Source organism: Aphelocoma coerulescens, chromosome 12, assembly GCF_041296385.1.
Source record: "Aphelocoma coerulescens isolate FSJ_1873_10779 chromosome 12, UR_Acoe_1.0, whole genome shotgun sequence".
NCBI classification, from domain to species: Eukaryota; Metazoa; Chordata; class Aves; order Passeriformes; family Corvidae; genus Aphelocoma; species Aphelocoma coerulescens.
The window spans coordinates 1,819,925-1,841,489 of NC_091026.1; the positions used below are offsets into that span (position 1 = coordinate 1,819,925).

Consider the following 21,565-nt stretch of genomic DNA (forward strand, 5'->3'; position numbering starts at 1 on the left):
CGCAAAGCAGAGGAATGCCGTGGCAATGGCCACACCACCAAAGGTTGCCCTCGAGACAGCAGAGCACTTGGAAGTGAGGGTATTTTTGACTTCCCTGAGTTTGCAAGGACACTGCAAAACCCACTAATTTAATTTTCAGATGCACTTATCAACAGCTGAATTATGGAAAGGCTAAAACTAAGCCAGCAGCAGTTACAACCTGAAGGAAAGGGGCAGCCTCAGTCCGTGCAAGGACACAAACTGTGCTCGGCAAAAACTCCGAGCCCCGAAGGGATTCCTTTGCCTCCAGTCACTGCTTTGTCCGACTGCTCTGAAACTGGACCAACATTGGCACCTAGTGGCTGCTAAAACCCAACAGGGACAGAAGTTCCCTGAATTTGTCACCCTTTCCAAGAGCTCAGTAACGGGCTGTGGTAGAGCGATTTTCCAGACAAGCTGCCAAATAATACTGCCAGCTCCTTCCAGAGTCTCTGTACAGGTTTTCTGTCCTGAAGTGTCAGAAGGTGCAAGACATAAATTGCTTTCTATTGACAGAAACCTGGGGTTATTATAATTCTGGACACTGGGCAATACAACCTTCATTTGCTTTCTTCACTGGGATTAATCATTTTTAGACATGTGTGGAATTTTCTGCTACTACAACTCCCAAAGTCACAGTTCAATATTTATTCTGAAACTTGACAGAAATTTTATTTCTTCTGTTCTCCTAAAGTGATGATGAACTTCCATGTAAGTTCAAATTAGACTAATAACTTTGTACTATGGCTTCATCCTATCAAAGTGCAATAAAATAAAAAAAAAATATATATATATATCTATATATATTAAGTAAAACAAATAATGAAACCAAATCAACTTATTCCCTGCCCTTGCACTCGTGAAGGTGCAGCTCCAACCAAGGTGATGCAGGTCACCAAGGAGCTCAGGGAACTGCACAGATACCCAAAACAAGGGGATTGGCTGTGAGGATTGGCCATTGGGTTTAGTTTCATCAACCACTCTGCAGTGTTTGAGACTGATTATCAGCTGTGTTTAAGAAATCAGTTCTGTAACTGGCATGGCTCTGAAGTGATGTGTGTGTCCTCACACTCTGTGAGATAAAACCCATGCAACAACTGCCTTTCATCCTCTACAGAGCACAGACAAAGAAAAAGGATGGGTGACTAAGATTGATAAAAGCCCTTAGAAGCCAAGCAGAGGAGGATTTGCATTGCATTCATTCAGAAGATGATTAAGCTCTGTATATGAATATAGTATTTCAAATGACAAAGAGGCCACTCTCCACAACTGAGTAATCTGAAAGGAGCTGCAAAGAGCTTATAGCTTCTAACACTCAAAATGCGCAACTTGGAAAACTTCATGAATACAATTACAACTTTTATTTTATTCCCAGCTTGTTCTGAAACTTGGCTGATAACAAACCCAACACCCGCGCAGGGTAAGGAGCACGTCACACATGACAAAGTCACACACTTTGCTGAACAACTGCAGAACAGAAGCTGTTTCATTGCTAGGGGTCACCACGAGGGACACATTTTCAATTTTCCCATAGCAAGGGTAGACTCTGCAGGCTTACAAGGAGAAGTACTCAGCACAAATCCTTGGTTGGAGAAGTTCTGGACTCTGATTTTTTTCCCCGTTTATTTGTCAGCAATTTCCTTATAACTTGACAGTTCTGCTGCCGCTTGTGCTACTACAGCAACAGAACACCAGGCAGAGTAACATTTCTGCTAGAGTAGGTCCAACTGGCACCACTTTCTGAGATTCCAGGGGTCTTCCAAGTGCTGGGACCACTGCAGCTCTGAAGGACAAAGGGTTGAGTGGAAAGGAGCACACAAGGCTCTCCAGGAAAAACCTATTGTTCCCATTTAAACACAATTCTCACCATTACCCCAAAGAGCATCTCCATCCACGTGCTGCTCCCCAGTTCCTGCTCACACAGAACACAGACATGGGAAAGAGAGGCTGCCAGCAGGAATTGCTGTGTTCCTGTACAGCAGGAACATCTGTTCACTGGTGACAGGCTTCAGAACACCCATCCATTTGTGCCAGCCTTTGTGAGTTAAAAGGTCCACGCCCCATCCACAGAGAGGACAAAATGTTGTCTCTCTTAACCAAAACCTACCCAGGGAAAGGCTGTACCACGTAAAGAGCATTACCACATCAAATAACAGGCCTGCATTGTAAATACAGGGACAAAATGTTGAAATTTGTTGGAAAATTTTATCTTGGAACACAGTACAAACAATGTGCAAGCCAGGCCATAACTCAAGTGATCTTGGTTTTCATGAACAATTTTGGTGATTGTTCTACATTCCCACTGGAAGTTACTGGGAACGAATGCTTGCTGCTGCAGAGGATTCAATAAATTTACTGTGTCCTCACAGAGTTACAGAACTGCCTTAGAATGCCTGCCCTCGGCTCCTCCAAACAGTGCTGCAGCAGTGGGGAAAAGATTTTAGGATCTTCCTTGTGATTTGTCCCTTTCATATGAGACCACTGCAGAAACTTATTTAGAAAGTCAGAACTTATTTAATTTCCTTTTTAACGTCAAGTCTTCAGCAGCTGCTTTGAAACACAATTGTCTTGGGGTGACAGTACAACAATCCAGTCCCACCCGCCCCAAAAGCCAGTGTGGAAATTGCCAACAACCTGCACCCAGGGCTCTGCAGCCCAACCCATTTGGTGGAGTTGAAATTTCACTTCCCCTATTGAACTGAGAGGAAAGGAAACTGTGACTAAGGCCCGTTTAGGGGGCTTCTACCAGGTTTTAGTGCTGTTTCCTAGGTACTACTAGAGCAGTACTAAAAGAGAGACTACTCCAAGTGTTTCTGGCACTCTCTACTCTTCTCTGATGAATCAACCCAAACTCTCAAATACGGCCAGATACAAACTGGAATTCACTCAAACCCATTTTGTTTTTCCTTATCTTTGCATGAAACAGGTGTTAACCCCGGTGGAGTCTGGGGATTAATCAAAGAAAACAAAGTATTTCAACACTCAAACCACTACTTAGAGCTTTCACGACGTGAGAGAACTCATCACAGATCCCTCACAGAAGCCTAACAATATAATGTGACAATTTGTGGGTTTTGTTTGGGGAATTCTTTATTTTGAAAGCAGTTAAAGGCTCATGATGAAAAGCAGCAACAACGATAGCTCATAGAAAAATGTTTGCAATGATTTCTAGCAAGGATAATGAAATACCTGATTTATAATTATCTTCATAGAAGTAGCACCTTTAGTTTTCCATTAAAATGAGGTGATGCAATGAATTATAAATATTAAAGGCTGACATCTCTAGCACTGCTTCCTTTTAACTAACCTAAATTTCCTGAAGTGTTTTTCTCAGCTCTGAAAATATAATTAGCATGAAAGCATACAGACAGTGATGTCTTATTTCCTCTTTAACAGCTTTTCTTTCCTGGCTGATCAATATGAGGATTCAGTGGCTTAATTCAGAGTTGCAGGGACCAGGAACAGAAAGCCTTTGGTCCAGCCTGATGGACTACTTAAACCTCTGCCCTTTGCTGGAAGGTTACCATGGATGACCAAAAATATATATTCAGACTTGAAAAGGAATAATCATGGAGTCACCCAAAACCAGATTGATTTCAGAGGCAATTCAAGCCAAGCTGGCCTAGTTGGCTGTGCTGGCTCAAAGATAATCAGGTTGCTCTCCTCCTGCACAACTACCTACGGGACAATTTAACTCTCACTCTTTGCCATAAAACAGTTTCATTTCACAGTTTTATAACCTGAAACGATAAGGATGGAATTTAGCAAAATTTACCAAATCTTTGGTAAAAATAACAGAGTAACAAAATGTGCTCTGACAACATATTTAATTAGTAAAGCTTATTTTTATTAGCATCTTGATTTACCATGTAACCTAAGGGAGAGTACCTGTTAAACTGCTTTGTAGATAGCAGTTAAAACACAAATAATTCTGGACTCTTGAGATACCCTTAACATAGAACCAGTCTGTGGTGTAACACAGTCACACACATACACGTGCATATGTCAGACACGTAGCAGGATGTTAGCAGCTCTAAAGCCGTCTCTCAGCAGCACAGGACCTTGCAAGGGTGAAAAACCATAGCCCTGAGCCTTGGCCTGTGCCTGTGGAAACAAACCACACCCAGCTCAGACCCGAAAACGAAAAGCCAGCAAGGCAAGTCAGCTGCACTTCCCGGAAGGCTGAATGGCAACTGCACCTGTTTATTTCTGTAAAGGGAACACACAAAACCAGGAGAACACAATGCAAAAATCCGTCACTCCAGCAAGGATGCGGACGAGCACTGGCATGTGCAGGACCTCCGCACAGGCGGCGATCAATGGCTCATCATCCCCGCCAGAACCGCTACCGCTTGTCTGCCCACACACGATGCCTTGTGTTGGTTGGACCGCGACCCGCACAGACCCCGCGGGCACGGGGGACCTGCCGCCGGTCCAGGGGTGCCCCGGGCAGCGACCGCTCCCCGCTCGGAGCCGCCGGTCCGGGGGTGCCCCGGGCAGTGACCGCTCCCCGCTCGGAGCCGCCGGGCCGGGGGTGCCCCGGGCAGCGACCGCTCCCCGCTCGGAGCCGCCGGGCCGGGGGTGCCCCGGGCAGCGACCGCTCCCCGCTCGGAGCCGCCGGGCCGGGGGTGCCCCGGGCAGCGACCGCTCCCCGCTCGGAGCCGCCGGGCCGGGGGTGCCCCGGGCAGTGACCGCTCCCCGCTCGGAGCCGCCGGGCCCGGCCCGGGGCGGTGCCGGGGCGGTGCCGGGGCGGTGCCGGGGCGGTGCCGGGGCGGTACCGGGGCGGTGCCGGGGCGGTGCCGGGGCGGAGCGGGGCGGGCCCGGCGCGGTGCCGGGCGGCGGGCGCTGCGCAGAGCCGGCTGCCCTCGGCCGCGGGCGGAGGCCGGAGCGCGCCCCGCCATGCCCGGAGTGGCCGCGCTGGGCGCCGGCCCCGACCCCGAGGAGAGCTACGACTTCCTCTTCAAGCTGGTGCTGATCGGGGACGCCAGCGTGGGCAAGACCTGCCTGGTGCAGCGCTTCAAGACCGGGGCCTTCGCCGAGCGCCAGGGCAGCACCATCGGCGTGGACTTCACCATGAAGAGCCTGGAGATCCAGGGCAAGCGGGTGAAGGTGAGCGGCGCGGCCCCGGGCCCGGCGGGGCTCGCTCCGGCCCGGCCCGGCCCGGCCCCGGCTCTCCGAGCCGCGCTCGCAGCGAGGGCCGGCGGCCCCGCGGTGCCCCGGGACGCCCCGGGAGGAGACCCGGCTGCCCGGAGCCGCTGCCCGAAGGGGCCGGGAGGGACCGAGCGCGTCCATCGCCGGGCTGGCCGCGGCGGGAGCGGCTGCGCAGCCGGATCCGCCAAAAGCCCGCTGCAAACGCGCGCCCGGGGACACGCTCAGCCTGCCTTGCGCTGCAGCAGCAGCAGCAGCACCCCTCTTTCCTCAGGCTTCTGGCCGTGGTCTGTTTACAAGCCAGAAGAAAGCTCAGCTGGGCTGTCGCGTTTCCAGAAAGGGATGTGGAACTGGCAGATTGAGAGAAGGTTCTTAAATTAGGCATGTTATTATCTTAAGACACTGTTTACAGGGTGTCACAGGAAGTGCTGTTTTTACAGTTCTTCTTTATAGAACCAATAAACTCTAAATTTGACATCTGCTTTTCTTATGCTGGAGGGAATCAGCTGACTGTCGGGGTTAGAAAGAGCCTAGGACATGTACCCAGTGGATGTTTGCTGAGATTCGCAGTGGCACAGATTCCCTACAACTGTGCTCACCCTCTGAGCACAGAAGTGCAAGTAAACAGTGGGGAGAAAATGTTTAAAGCATTTAAACATGCGGTTTATAAGGGGCTGCGGGGATAAATCCCTTCACCAGCCCCTCCAGGACAGGGTTGTACAACTATCCTTACCCACAGTGAGACTAAAAAGCACTTAATCCAGTCACTGCCTGGAGAAAGATGATGGAATTGTAAAGCTCTTGGTGACACACAAATACAGCAATTGCAGTTAAGTTTTGGCCTGTGTTTACCGAAGTAGGTATCAAAGTCCTCCGTTGGTTTTTTCTCTTATAAATGAACTTTGGTGAGCAGAATATTAAGGTGAGAAAGTTGCAGAAAATGGAAGAAATGAAGGCTCACATTTCTTAGGAAAAGAGAGGGATGAGCAGTTCCACACCTAGCAACAGTGTTTGTTTTCTTGGTAGTATCACACCTTCTCCTATCGCGTCTGGCTGGGGCTGAGGAGCTGAAAAGGAAACTCGGGTTTTCTGTTTGAGCTGTCAGTGCCTCTTCCACACTTTCTGGCAAGTGAGGAGTGGGGGTTCTCCTTTAAGGTCGAAACCTGCCTCCATTTAAATGCCGGCCACATAGAAAGTGACAAATGTGTCTGTTCCTGGTGCCAGGGGTCTCAGCCAGGGACTTCAGGAGCAGGGGAGGAGTACCCCAGGAAATCAGCCCAGCTTCCTAGGTGTGCTTTTTCATATTGCCAGTACTCACACCCGAACATCCCTGGATCAGGAGGCAGTCTGTAACAAAACCTGTGCGTTATTTCTCAGTGAAGAACAAGTAAGAAAATGCAAGGTCTTGAAGCTTTCTTTTTCTTTGGGTTGTTCTGTACTTCCACTTAGAAAAAAATTTGGAATGCACATGCTGAAGAATAATATTTTGAGCATTACTTTAGGGGAAATTAATCCAACATTGTTGCTGATTTACCTTACAGATACTTTTGTCAGCTGCTGAGTCAGGGACACAGCTTGAATATGAAAACATTTGCGTGGAGGTTTTTTTTTGTTTGGTCTGTTAAGGTGCGGGGTGTGTGTGAAGTCTAAATCAGACTTTTCCAGTTGGATTGAGATTTCAGAGCAGTCCATCTAATCTGGGTTAGGTTTGCTCAGCCTGCTATTGGAAACAGGAAATAAGGAAGCATATTCTTGCACTTTTTTGAGCTCCCTTACACACACTACGTGCACTACTTGCCTTACAAAAGCGGGCCAGGTAATTGTCTGCTGCTTTGATTTCATTAGGGGTTTATGCAACTCAAGACACTATTGTTTTCTATTTAGCAAGTGGTGCAGAAATGAGAAAATTCCTGTTTTTATAAAGTTTTAGAGGCTCATCTTCAGAAGTTTCTTCAAAACAAAGTGTCTACCAAAAAAAGAACCAAGGAGCTCTTGGACACTACTTGTTTCACATCCCCAGTGGCCTAAACTTCATTTTTAGTCTGGCTGAGGGTAGTGCTGCAACCCAACACCACGTATTTTGAGCTTGAAACAAACAGTTTAAGGTTAAATGTGTTAGTGCCCCTTTCTGCTTCAGACTTCAGATGTTCCCGTTCCAGTTACATAATGCTGCTGAAACCTTTGGAGCCCAAGGATTTTAGGTCTCACTTTCTTTTGATGTGTTTTTTTGGATAAGGGAAAAGATGCATGTTGGAATTCTGACGGTTAAGGTTCTGCAAATAACTTTTTTTCTTAAATTATTTATGAAACTTGTGGTTTTCCTTGCACCTTGAAGCTGTATTCTTTCAGGCATCTCACGTGGTGTTCCATACACTGCTGCTTCATCAACTACTGAAGATGACTAAACTTAGAGAAAGAGATATTAGTGCTGGAGAAAGGAGCTGTTCTGGACAGTCCTGACAACTGAAGCTTTCTCTTCAGAAATAAAGCAGTTTGCTGGTTCGAAAGGTTCCCCAGAGTGTGCTCACCCTGACTTGCAGAGATTTACCACTTCCAGGGAGGAAGAGTGTGTACTCTGGGCTGTGCCATCCAGACTTCTGCTCAAGATCTCCAGCTGCAGTGGGATGCATTGTCCAGGGGGATATGCAAGGGCCATGGGCTGTTGGAGATGTTGGAGCTGAACTGCTGCTGCCATGGAGCCAGGCAGGGCTTTGGCAGATCTCACACCCTGGGGTCCAGTGGAACCTCAAAGTACCTCTGGTGACCACCTTGATTTTCATCACAAAGGCCAGTTCTGGCCAGCATATATCCAGAACTTCCCCATCAGCTTTGTGAAATGTCTGCAGTCTGTCTACATTTAAAGAAATGTTCTAGCACACGCTGTTTAGCTGGTTGAAGTTGTGGCATACTGCTTCTTCTAAAAGACATCCTTCTTAGCTGGCTAAATCCTGGAGTACAGACTGTAGTGCCCAGAAGTTGGTCTTGTTAATCACTCAAAAGTGTTTAAAAGTGGTGTTAATCACTTAATGCATAGCGATTAAAGTCCTATTGATAAAATAATAACTTGTTCTTTGAGTGGTAGAAAAAAATCTGGCAAACAGAACAAAGATGTTTTATAACTGTTATGTCACTGTAAGAAAAGATATTTATAAAGTCCTGGAACCAAGATTTTACATAATGATAGGCAAGGACATTCCTAAGTCCACGTCCATAAATCATGGTTAGTAGTAACAAAAGTCTTTTTCTTTTGATGAATTGCCTCCTGTGAGCTGATTAATTGTCTTTAATGTCTACTTTATGCTGTCATTTTGTAGTGTTTTACATAAAGTATTTTTTCCTCTATGCCTTAGTTTTTCTCTCTCAGTATAACATTCAGAAAGTAGCAGAAGAACAGCTGAAAACACGTTCCTTTTATAACAAATACTTCTTTCTGTGCTGTTGCACTTCTTCGTTTACAGGCTTTTTCAGCCCATATGTTATCAAGATTATTGGCTTTGATTCAGGCCTCATGGCTTCAAACTGTATTCCTTTCAGAATGGCCCAAAATATAATGTGTCATGATCTGGCCAAATTGCAAGTAATACAAAGTTGTGTCTTGTTAACTCTCTTGTCTCCTGACTGGGGGTTTAATAACATTGCTACACAAATACAAGCAGAGCTATTGGAAGCAATGTTCTTTGAGATCCAGAGGAAAGTGTAGCTCTCTGTCAACTCCTTTGACACTCATAACCTGGAGCAAACGGGAATACTGCATTCCCATCAAAGAGGGATTCCTCGTTCTCTGAAAGTGGTGTAGGGAAACATTTGAATGGAGCAGTTTATCCCTCCTGGTCTGTGTGTGAATATCGCTTGAAGTTGAAATACCCTGCCACAGAGATGTTGCTTTTGGCAAAAACTGCGTGGATTAAGTTGCAAGACCGTTTCAATAAATGTTTTTAGGAGCAAGTGTTGTGATTTGCCAGCCTACAGAAGTGTATATTATTGTTTGCCCTTTGAGATGGCAGGATTCAGACACAGTTGGTCAAGATTCATTTAGTGTAGTCTTTAGGTCCAGGATTTCACTACTGGGAAATCTTGTGGAGGTTGTTATATTGCTGCAAAAGTGGCATTTCCATTTTTGTAAAGGAAGGTGCCAGCTGTAGGATGCACTTAGTCATTATTTATGCTGCTCCACAAGCCAAAGTACACCTGAACTCCTGTGATACTTTAGGAGAAGCAGGAAAGTACTTCATAAATTATGTAGGAAGGAAGGGAGGGAGAAATTATTTAATGTGTCTTGTGGCCATCTGTTAAGCATTAACCTTTGATAAACAATGTGTTTATCAATGCAAGAAGAAGCCACATTTGATAATGGTCACTGACGGTGCTCTTTGGCCAACCTGTCACTCACCATTTTCAACATTTTGTCTATTTCTGTAGTTCAAAATCTGCTTCTGTAAGCCTGAGCAGACATCCCAGAATGACTTTCCAGAGAACCTCCATGAATTTTATCACCTTCTGTTTTCCTCCTTACATCCTGTTGAAACACTCCTTGTTTCAGTTTTTTTTCTGGTGTCTCTCACTGCCCTTTATGTGCCACCACGAAGAGCATGGCTGTCCAAAAACCTCAAAGCTAAGAGCAGATCAAAATAAGCAGCTTTTGTAAGGAAATGGGTATTCAGTAGTGAAACAATTAGCCCAAGAGAGGTGGCTCCTTGCTTTGTTCCCTTTGGCTGTTCTGTCATATTTCTCCTGAACAATGAGTGTTTATTCCCTGTTCTTTATCCTGGCCTCTTGTTCCCAGCAGTGGTCCCCCTGAAGGCCTGCCACCAACCTCTGATTTCATAGGTGTTTTTAATGAATGATCTCAAATGAATTCAGCACAATTCTCCAGCAATCCTGACTTCTCTCTCTCTTTCTTACACCAAGGAGGTGCCAAAGTAATTACAAAGCCAGGAACTGCTTTAAAAGGTTTCTGAGTGACAGACGTGGCTACCATCATGTGCTTTACAAAGCTGAAGCACTCAAATCAAGGAAATAAATAATTAAGAACTTTGTGTCATTTACAACATCTGTGATACACTTGTACAAAAGAATACATGAGCTTATCTTTTTTAGTAACCTGTGGCTAGTACTGTCCTTTTGGTATTTAACTTTTAACTTACACTGAGGGACTTTGGAAGGAGAAATACTAAGACTACATTTTTTTTTCAGAGAGTTTTCAATTGTTAATTCTTGTCGAGGCTTATATGCTTGTAAATAACAGAAATACTATGTAAAACTTTTGCTATGCAATAGTTGGTTAAAGTTATAGTTGTGACTGGTATTTTTATATAGTTGTCATGGTTCTTTTTAGTAGAATTCTGTGAAATTTATCTCTGTACACAGGCTGGAGGAAATAGTATTTACTTAGGATCAGAAGTGGTATTTTTGTAATTTCTTCAATTATATTTTTAACCATGTGTCAGACTGATTCATGTTATATGGAAATATTTTTCTTAGAATTTTCCAAAGATGCTGTCAAGCAAACCAGGTGTATTTTTCCTTTAGAAATACAACTTGCTTTACATTAAGTAATCTGGTGCAGGATTTGCTTGCTTTCTCCTTGCTGACAGAATTGCCATAGCTTGGCTTCCTCAAGTCATTAACCCATGGCAGTCTGACTTTGCCTGAAACAGGGGGCACTCCCCTGGCTCCTGCTGCCCCCAGAAGTGATGGAGCAGTGACAAATGTGTGTGTATGCTGGTGCACATGTCTGCAAAAAAAGTCTCTATTTAGGGTCTAACGCATACTGGAGCCTCAGTAATGGAAGCAAAGCACCACAGGCTGGGGATGGTGTGAAAAGCTGAATGACTCGGAGTCCTTGCACAGGAGGAGGGATAAGTAGGGGAACACGAGCTTCCAGTGCCTCTGCTTACCTGGAGGATGTGTGCTGGGAGGAAGAGTCCTGCTTGAGCTCCTGAGAAGGTCTGACCTGTGCCCTATGCTGTTCCCAGCAGGACACTGAGGGCTTCAGCCACTTTGTACATTTGGTGCTGTGAACACAGACACAAATGTTTGAGTAAAACATGTCAGGGAGTGCTCTGAGATCCTGCTGATGACATTTTGAGGTGGTTCTGTCAGTACTGAGAGGCTGTAGAAGTTAGGAAGGACCCAAGAAAGGCAAATGTTGTACTCGTCTTCAGAGAGCACAACAAATCCAGGGAGCTACAGGCTGCTCAGACACATTTTTGTCCCTGGGAAAACCATGGAGCAATTCTTTCTGGAAGTAGTAAGTTCTGAGCCCACTTTGAGCAGCCAGTTAGCTTTGCCACCTCCCAAAATCTGTCCTAACCTCAATGATTCTGTGATTCTCTGGAATGTATTGATACAGGGGTTCTCAAAATCCACCACAGAGCACGTGGCCCAGGACAGGTTTGCTCAGTCACTCTGCACTTTTATTTACACCACTTGAAAAGTGTAAGCGAAAACAGTTTTATTTTCTAATTAAAATGTTTCTTATTTGTCTGTATGCACAGAATCCCTCAGGCCCTTCCTAAGAGCTGACTAATCATCATTAGCCTTTTCTTGCACTTGACCTAATCAAGCATTGAGATTTAAAACTACGTAACAAACACAAAGGTCTAGTGGGAGACTCAGGTACAGAGATCATCCAGAAACCTGCCCCAAATTTCCTTGTCTCTGGTAATTGCTGTTGACTGCTCTGAACCATTATCTGTTCCATTAATAATCATTGCTTTGTGGTTTTCTGAGTCCATCACAGTCCTTTCCCCTTCTCTGAGAAAACTCTTACCAGAACTGAGAAGTACTTTTTCATTGGATTGATTCCTTTTAAGCTGTGTGTATATCATCCAGGATCTAAATGCTTGCTTAGCACAGGAAATGAGATCTTATCAGCACAGCCTTTCCCAAAGTGAAATTTGCTGCTCAAAAATGCAGCGGAGTCAGAAGATACAAACAAAACACTAATGTGCAAAAGAAATAACAGGGAAAATGATTCTATATTGTTTGGTGCAAAATACCACTGGCACATTGTATTGAGCTGTTGACAGCACTTTAAAATAAGGAGGTTCAGAGAGAGAGGAAACCATAAATAAAAGGTCCATACTGTGGGAGGATTAAAAACACCAGAAGGATTTGCTTGTGTCCTGTTTCAGTGGAGATGCAGAACATAAGGAATGGCACAAAAAGACAGGCACTGGTCTCTCATTTATCATTTGGTGACAGAGAAGTGAAAGTGCAAAGAGTATAAATGTATGAAATTAAATTCTATAGGTTCATTGTGACTTTATATTGAAGCCAAGAGCTTTGAAAGATTCAAAAAGGATTAGAGATTTATATGGAGGATGAGAACAATGGATGTTAGTTTAGATTAAAAGATCCTGGAATATAAGCCATTGTGTTGCAGGACATTAGACAACCTATAAAACAAGAGGATTTACAAAGAAGTTCCCTATGAGCAGGATATTGTGTTTGTCTGCTCTGAGTTATTTGGTTTCTTCCTCTGGAACATCTAGTACTGGGAACTCAAACTCTGACACCAAACCCAGAATTCTTATGCTGCTGGATTTAGGCAAAAGTATGTGAGCCAAGCATTTCTTCTTCCTGCCCAGATGTAATGTCTATTTTACCTCCCAGAAAAGGACAGGTGATTAGACTGACTTTGTTGAAACCTGTGATTGCTGGCATTTCGTTTACATGCTCTTTTGTCTGTATTCTTTTAATTGTCTCATATTTCCTTCTAAAACAAAATCAGTGCTCTCAGATTATGTGGCCACATCCTGCTCCCTTTGTTCCTGCCCCTGGAGCAGAGCTGGCAAAGCCACGTCAGTGCCACAGGTGATGTGGTAGTGAAAACCCACCTGCAGTTTCAGTGACACACCAGGTGACCTTGGCTGCAGGCTGGCATCTTGTTCCACTGGCTCTGCTGCAGAGGGTGACAAAGGGCGAGGGCTGGGCACACAGGAGAATCTCAAAATCTGCCACAGAAGGAGCTCGCTGGCAGGAAACCAGTGAGATACAAACTTGCAGCAGCCAAGTTCTCAGCACAGATTACATATACATGTGTATAAATATATATGTTTATATCCAGGTTCTCAAGGATATAGTCTCATCCTTAGATCATGAACAAAAGACTAGATAACCACAGTGCTGGAATGTACTGCATATACAGGAGCTTTGGATCAAGGCTCTTGGATCACAGCCTCTCTCTGGCTTGAGGAGAGCTGCTCCTGGTCTCACTCTGTGCTGTTTTCCTCCAGCTGCAGATCTGGGACACGGCTGGCCAGGAGAGGTTCCGGACCATCACCCAGAGTTACTATCGCAGCGCCAACGGGGCCATCCTGGCCTACGACATCAGCAAGAGAGGCTCCTTCCTGTCCATCCCTCGCTGGATCGAGGATGTCAGGAAGTACGCCGGCTCCAGCATAGTGCAGCTACTGATCGGTGAGTTAGAAATGTCAGTGCTTGTTTAGTGTGGCCACGGGTTTTGGGCTGGGTTTGGGTTTGGGGTGAAGTTCAGGTGTCTGCAGTAGACCTGACTGGAAGTCTTACCAAAAGCGCTGGTTCACCGAAGCAGGAATGGTCTGCTTTGGTTGGCTTCTGTTAAGAAGTAGACAGCTTTGAGTCCTTTGCATCTCCCTTAGTGGAGAAGTGGGATGCCCAGGATTTCCTAGTGCTGAGGCACAGCTGCTGTGGAGCTATTTCAATATAAAGATCTCTAGGTTTCCAGGGCCCAGGGAGGCTCCATCGTAGCACACTGATGTGTTTTGGTGAGTTGGAACACACACATGCTACAGCAGACAAGGAATTGTGGAAGGACTTCGGGGCAATCAGGGTCTGTCACTTCTTTGCTAGAAGTTCTGCTTTCCAGCCCAAGTGTTTTGGACTCACATGTGGCTCTTGGGGCCTGTAGAGCTGCTAATACAACAGCAGTACCACTGTAGATTTCCCTGGGAACCAGGAGACAGCTGCTGTTTTCATGGAAGGGTTTTAATTTTAATTTCTAGCTCATTCTCTTCTGTTAGGGTCTACAGCCACCACTCCTCAGTTACTTTTTCTGTTCTTTATGGGTAATACGGAAATACAGGTTGGAAAGGGCTGGGGAGATTATCCAGTCCAACCTCCTGCTCAGAGCAAGGCCAGAGTCAGGTTGGTCAGGGCCTTTTCAGTCACGTTTTGAAAATCTACAGAATGGAAATTCTGCAGCTTCCTTGGGCAGCCCGGGAACCTCCTGCCAAGCACCTCCTGTGACATAAACAGCCATTGTGAATTGCTCTGTTGTTTCCTTTTCTTCCAGGGAACAAGTCTGACCTAAGTGACCTTAGAGAGGTTCAGCTGGAAGAAGCTCAGAGCCTGGCTGAACACTATGACAATATCATCTGTGCCATAGAGACCTCTGCGAAGGACTCCAGCAACGTGGAGGAGGCCTTTGTGAAGATGGCTACGGAGCTCATGATGAGGCATGGAGGGCCCATGTTCAGTGAGAAGAACACTGACAGCATCAGGCTTGACAGCAAAGCCCTTGTAGAAGGCTGGGGGTGTGGTTGCTGATAAGAGCTAGGTGATACCCCTAACTTTACTGGAATTTAGACGGTGCTTCACCCTAATGCTGAGTAGCATGGTAGCCATATTCTCCTCCTCCTCCTGTGAAACCAGCAATTTTGTAGAAGTTAGACACAATCCTGTTTGCTTTGGTGTCTTATTTTTAAAAAGGGACTTTTGAGAGGTAGTCCTAAAAGTCAAACCCTCTGAGAAACTTACTCAACATTTGTCCCCACCATTTTATTTTCTGTAACCTTTATACGAGTTACAAAAACGGAGGAAACGACTTTGAACTTGGTATTTTGGGGTGGGAAGACATTTGGTTGGGGAAGAGACTGATGCAAACCCAAAGGTCTGTAAGCATTTTTAGCATGGGACTGCTGGCAAAGGAGGTCACTTTTGGAACAGGCAATCTTGATAGTGTCTCTTCAAATCCTCAGCATTCCACTAGTGACCAGAAAGTGACAGTGTCTTTGATAAAGCTATTTCAAGGGCCATAATAGCCAAGATTTTGATTACAGGACCAAATAGCAGTCACCTGTCCTAGGCCATGTGGATTGCTAGTTACTACTGGGGCAGGCCCAGGTGGGGGGAGCTTCTCTCAGGTTTTGTTATCATTTGAAGTTAGTATTTCAGCAGAAAGCAAAACCAGCCTGAGCACTACCATGGGATTTGCTGTCAAGCAGGATTAGACCAGGGCAGTGATTTAAAACAGCCTTGAGGAGAGGGTGGATGCATTTCATTTGCTATTGTTTGCACAGTGATAACTCCTTTTTCCAGGTGGAAGTATCACTGAGATTTTGCCCTCAGGTCTCATCATTTCATTCCACAAGTCAAGACCTGCACCACTGGAAACAGAAACTGGAAAAACCTTGAACTGACTGTAGCCAAGATCTCTTGCCATGTGCCTAATGGTCAAACACAGGGTTCATTCTGGCCATCCATTTGATGTTATGTTACCAGAGTGCATAAGGGGCATAAGTGGATTTGATTTTTTTTATTGGTTTTGTTTTTTAAACCATCTCTTTAAATACTGCATGGGCATATAATGGGGAAGAAGACCTCAGAATAGCTGAGAACTGCTTGCATTGCAACTTCTTGGTTGTAAGAGACAAGTGTCTTTTTGAGTGATTCCCTCCCAGCTTCGTACCCAAATGTTTCCCTCTCCCTATCACAAGTTACCCATTGCTTTTCATTTCTTGAAAACATTCACCAGGAAAAATCTTTCATAGTTGATCAAAAGTCTACATTAAGTAAAATAGATTTCAGAGTCCAGCTCCATCCAGTTCTTTCAGATGCAGCTCTGTAGTGTATCTTGTAGATGCAGCTGAGGTACTGATGGCAGCAGTCCTCTGCATTTACACTCTCAGGCACCTTACAAAAGTGGATTTGCAAAGAGAGCAGGAGCAGCAATATCTTTAACTCTGCAGATAAAGCAAATGTGTTCAGGGAGGGCAAGTGATTTCTGCAATCCTGACAATTTGAAGGAGCTTACTTTGAAAAAGCACCCATTCAAAGTGAAGTCACTCATCTCTTTGAAAAATCCAGATCAAAAAGGACTTGAATTGTTTTGCTACTAGGGCTGCACCAGTTTAGTCATCCAACATATCCAGTGTCATAAAAATTAGGAAGATTTAGGAAAGGGCTAATGGATACTAATTTTTTAATACTATTCATCTTCCTGTAGCAAATATTAAACCATTCTCTGCTCTTTCTGTTTTTTTAAACTGTGAGGTAGATAACTGAGGAATAATGTATGCTTTGTAGCCTGTCTGCTTCTACCTAAGGGGTTAGCTTTCAAATTTTATAGTTGTGAGAATGAAAAGGCCTTAAATTTTTCAACTAGTACAGTTTTCACAATTCTAATGTTTTCTACGGAAGGGCAGGCTGAGCTGCAGTACTTGGTAGTGTTTTTGGATAGTTTTCCAGGATATTCCCAGCTCTCCTACATCCAGAGATAACAGGCAGTAAATGTCCAGCTAGACACTGAAAATGAGAGTTGTCCAAACCTCAGAGCTGTTGGTGTATTCCCTATATTCTGCTCTCAGGAGAAACTGTGAAGAACAGTCCAAGCTAAAAGTCAGTCCTGGTGACTGCTTTTCCTGCTGGTGAGATGGTCCTTAAGGTACAGAATATTTGCAAGCATTTGACTTTCTCTCATGACACGTGGCAGTTTACATCTGGAGGTCATGGTTCTGCTTGAACAGGGACCCCCAGGTGAGCTCAGCCTCCCTCTACCTGCAGGATTAGTGCCAAATTATTTAATGCTGACAAGAACTCACATGTGTTTAAGAGCAGTATTGCTACTACTCGGTGAAATCCATGGTTTACATAGTAACTCATCTTAAAACTGGAACAAGAAGCAAAGTGAACATAAATCCTGCTTCCAGTGCAGCCAGTGAATGATTGTGTTTTTACAGTAGATGGAGAACTGAGGAGTTACTGATCCATTTGCTTAGTTTTGAGTTTTGTTTAGTAAATAAGTAGAATTAGACCAGGCACTACACTTTTCATTACAATTTGCCTGGATGTACCTCTTAAACTAGGCTTGAAGGGTGAGGCTCTGTCTGCAGGTCAGTCTGCTTCAGTCAGAAGAAGTGCAATACAGCAGCAGTGATTTGTTTGCTGTACTTTAAATGAAGGCACCAATTCCAATTAGTTTTCAGTTTGCTGCAGAAAACTGAAACTATGGCTTTAAACCAGTTTTGTCTTCTAACTCTTGGCTCTTCTGTGTTGTAACAAGTGTAGTACAAGTTTGCATGCCCTGCTGACTGAACAAAAGGGAACAAAGCAATAGCCTGAAGACCTGGTTTATCTTTTAGGTTAGCAGCAGATGTGAGTGATGGTGCTTGAGCTGTCAGTAGTTAAAGTTTATTTTGATTACCAAACCTTGCCTTTGTTCACTGGCAGTAGCACAGTCCTCACTAGGCTGGGAGCTTCTTGACCAGAAATAAACAGTAAATGTGGAGCTTTTCACTGCCCTGCTGAAGACTTTATTAAACCTGTGACTCACACACAGCTGTGGAATTCAGGCATTAGGAAGATTGTTGGTTTAACTCCATTAATCCTATTGAAACCAAAAGGATACCTGGGTGAAGGGAGTGAGGAGCAATAAACCTGTGATTTACGGGTAAAAACCTGACTTTCAGCTCTCAGGGTACAAATGGGCACTGATGTACATCGAGTGAATAATTCAGTAGTGCTTGTTCAGAGTTCACAGCATAAACATTTGCCAAGAAACCTGTTCACTGCCAGTTGAACATTAACAAGGCCATGGTGCAGTAATTGCTTTTAAGCAGATCCCCTTGGCTGATCATGTATTTGCATTAGTATTTATCATTTATTTTTGGCAGTGCCAAAGTGTGCAAAAATATTACAAAAGCACAGAAGGGGACATTGAGCTCTGCCTTGTGACACTTGAGAGTGGAATGCAGAGGCAAATACTGAAATGAAGTCATCAGCAGAATGTGGTTCCCAGGAGCATGGCCTTTGTTACCCTTTGTATTGATTTTGCTTTAAGCTAGTTTTATCTCCAGTTTCTCATCCAGTCCATCATCACGGATGGAACTTGTACAAATATCTGTAATTATGTAAATATAAAGCCAAATAAATGTCAGCCCAGAAACCTGATAACGTTTGCTTTGCAAAACAAAATTTTGAGAAAAGTGACAAGAACAGAGGAGAGGTCCTGATGATTTTCTTACTCTCACTTTACTGTAAAGCAAGCTTTTCTAATGTCTCTTTAATGACACATTCTAAAACTAAATGAAGCCCAGCTATTACCACTGACAGATTTCCTATTAGCTAATACTGGTAGATTTCCAAGAACTTCACCACAAGTGGAGCTATTGCTTGTTTGGGGTGCCTGGAGGATCACATGTGAAAACCAGGATATGGCAGATTGTCCTTTGGGCATGGCATGCAAACTTGTCTTGAGAACTTGAAGACATTTTTTAAAAGTGAGCTGAGAGCTGGATTTTCAGAGACATGAAAGCTGCAGACAGATGCCTCCCAATGTCTTCAAAAGCATCTCGGTACCATTGCAAATGAAGCACAAAACTTGTATGGAAGTGGTTTTGCACTGAAGGGAAATAGTTACCAGAGGAAAAAAAATCATTCATGTGAAAGGCAGAGCATCCTGATTATTCTGCATTTTTCATGTTCATTTCCTATTTCAATGCTGTGCATAAGTAAGATTTTTCCCTTTATAAATGATACTAAAATAGATAAAGTGTGAAAAGTAGTTTGATACTTGACAAAATAAATGCTTTCTTGGGAGAGTGATAATACTGATGAGGAGAATAACTTTGCTAATAGGGTTTGGTGGTGTAGTATCAGGGATTCCCCAAAGGGTTGTGTTGGAATGGTGTGACACACACAAACCATTCCCAAAACAGGGCAAGCCAGTGGGGGACACCAGACCCTGTCCTGCCTGCCAGACAGGAAATTGAAGCAGGCACGAACTGAGCAGAAGGTGAGTTTAGTTCTTTGTAACTGTTTTTAAAGATTTCTATTTTATAAGTCTGTAAGGAGAGATGATTTCTGATAGTCAGATATGCTCTGTGCTGTCAGCCAGCTTTTCCCTCTTCTGTGCCTCACTCGCTGAGATCTGACAGGTAAAAACCCCACAACTCCAGAGAGCAGGGAGCATCCCAGCCAGTCTGGCTCACACACACCTGTTGGGGGGAAGGTACAAATCTCTAATTCATATTGAATTCATTCACTGCATTCCAAAATTACTTGAGGGGTTTGGATGATAACAGTGTTAAAATGGTTCTGCATTTTCTAGGACAAATCTGTTGCTTTTCAAGGTTTCTTCGAGAGATGCAGGCTGTACATTTCTAATCATCAGTAACTATTTTGCTTTTAAACTTTCTTATCACGATACTGACTAAATGGTTTGGAATTTGAGGAGACAAGGGAGCAAGCTTGCATACTATGGTAATTTTTTATACTTTACCTTCATCTATTTATGAATTTATTATGAAAAGTATTTTTAAACATGAAACCTGCTTTTGTCGTGAATTTTAGCAAAGTAGTGGATACATTGTACTGTGTATCATTAAAAAGGTTTAATTAAAGTAAACATTTGGCAATTAATACCTTTTGTTGTTATTTTGTGCATGTACCTTGTTGTGGTATATGATCAGAAACAAAATCAAGTTTTAAGAAATTATGTATCCTATCCTACAGTGATGTATGGTCAACTTTTACACAAGATATGACCTAATGTACTCTTAATTAAACAAATGGTGCTGAACTAACTTCCTCTTATCCTTCCAACTGTCCCTCACTTCCAGAAATGCATGCACTTTCTATTGTTTCCAGTTAGTAAACTCTCCAGCAGAGCTGTCTGGGAGATTAAAAATGAAAACCAAGCTGCTCAGTGTTGGAGAAGTGCAAATAACTTTTTCAGTGCTTGCAATTAAGTGTAAACAATGTAGTTACAACTGTACCTCCCCAAGGGAACGTTTAGATCCTGGATTTTATTGAAGTGCTGTAAATTAAACAAAGCAACACCCCTTTCTTTTTGCTTGGCTCTTTAATTCCAACGTCAGCAGATGGGTATTTGTGATCCACAGGAGCCAAATATTGAATTGCTTGGTTCTGCATTGTCTGCTCCTTCAGTAGCAGCCTCAGGTATCAGAAGAGCACTGAGGAGGTGCCAGTGCAGTGGCCAGGCTCTGGAGCTGGGTGCTCGGAGTGCTGGGTGGGGCTGACAGTGCCACTGAGTCTCTGTAGTGCCAGCCCCTTTGCTGCTCAAGCCCTGTGGCTGTGGCTGCCCTGGCACCGTGCAGTGCTCCAGAGAATCGGTGTGAGGGGCCAGAAGTGCAGGTGCTGTGGTGAACTCCTGCCTGCTCTTGGGAGGGACTGACCTTGCTTTTCTCACGTGTTCTGCACGTTTATACCAGAGTTCCTAAATCCCTCTGGGGAAAAAACAACTTTCCCCTTTTAGTGGCTTGTTATAAGTGCAGGAGATGAACACTTGGAAGTGACTTCCCATTTCTGGGAACTCTCCCTTGAATTCTCTAGGAGTAGTTTGGATACAAGAGATCTACACACACTACAACCATTTTTCATTTGACCTTTCACTATGTAGCTTGTACCTGCAAAAAAACCCCCAAACCCCTGTATTTTTATAATCAAAGTTCACTGAATATTTTTTCTCCACATCTATGGGCTGGAAGTTAGCTGTTACACAAGCAGAAAGCATTTTCCCAGATACACTTCCATAAAACAAGACACCAATCCCAAGTCCTATTGAAAATCTGATTCTGAGATTCTCACCCATACAACAGGTGCTGCTTCTGCTTCAGGAAAAAGTCAATAAAGGAGCCTGTGTAAGCCCTGCTGGGTGTTAAACTGTAAGGCAGGTTTAGCACAAGCCTAGGTTCCAGCACTGGACTCTTGAGCTTGGCATGCAAGACCAACACAATGCCAGGAGGAGAACTTTTAATTGGCACCAGCTGAGTCCCAGGTGGTCTCAGACAGAGTAAACCAATCTTTACATGAAGTAAACCCACCTGTGCTATTTTCAGCATGCACTCAATTGTTTTATTCCCCAAGTGGCTGCAGAAACACTCTTTGCTGAGACTAAACGTGCTGCCTGTTTCTGTCAATGCTGAAAACAGGATATATTTCATCACCCAAGAATTCATCCTCGTCTAGACAAAAGGTTTTAATACAGACCACGTGAGCTATGCTGTGATGCTAACAACTGTTAGTGCCCATTTCAAGTTACAGAGCATACAAGCACAGCCCTGAGTTTCAAAGGAACTCCTGGAATCCCAGCTTCTCCCTTTTACACTGATGGAAAGGGATTTCCACCTCTTTTGGCAAGTGCCTTCTGTGTGCAGTGTTATCCAGGTCACTATTT

At 44.2% G+C, this 21,565-nt stretch overlaps 1 protein-coding gene across 1 annotated transcript; it reads left to right on the plus strand.

Annotated features, from left to right (window-relative positions):
- Positions 1 to 4,867: 4,867 nt before the first annotated feature.
- RAB43 (RAB43, member RAS oncogene family) lies at positions 4,868 to 19,788 on the plus strand. The gene is made up of 3 exons (XM_069027368.1): positions 4,868 to 5,127; positions 13,407 to 13,590; positions 14,444 to 19,788. Exons 1-3 carry the CDS (start codon positions 4,918 to 4,920, stop codon positions 14,695 to 14,697), a joined length of 648 nt encoding a protein of 215 aa, XP_068883469.1. The 5' UTR covers positions 4,868 to 4,917; the 3' UTR covers positions 14,698 to 19,788.
- Positions 19,789 to 21,565: the final 1,777 nt, after the last annotated feature.

Coding starts and splice junctions, on each gene's coding strand:
- RAB43 (XM_069027368.1), top strand. CDS start 4,918: ATGCCCGGAGTGGCCGCGCTGGGCGCCGGCCCCGACCCCGAGGAGAGC. Junction 5,128..13,406: donor TCCAGGGCAAGCGGGTGAAG/GTGAGCGGCGCG, acceptor GTTTTCCTCCAG/CTGCAGATCTGGGACACGGC. Junction 13,591..14,443: donor CATAGTGCAGCTACTGATCG/GTGAGTTAGAAA, acceptor CTTTTCTTCCAG/GGAACAAGTCTGACCTAAGT.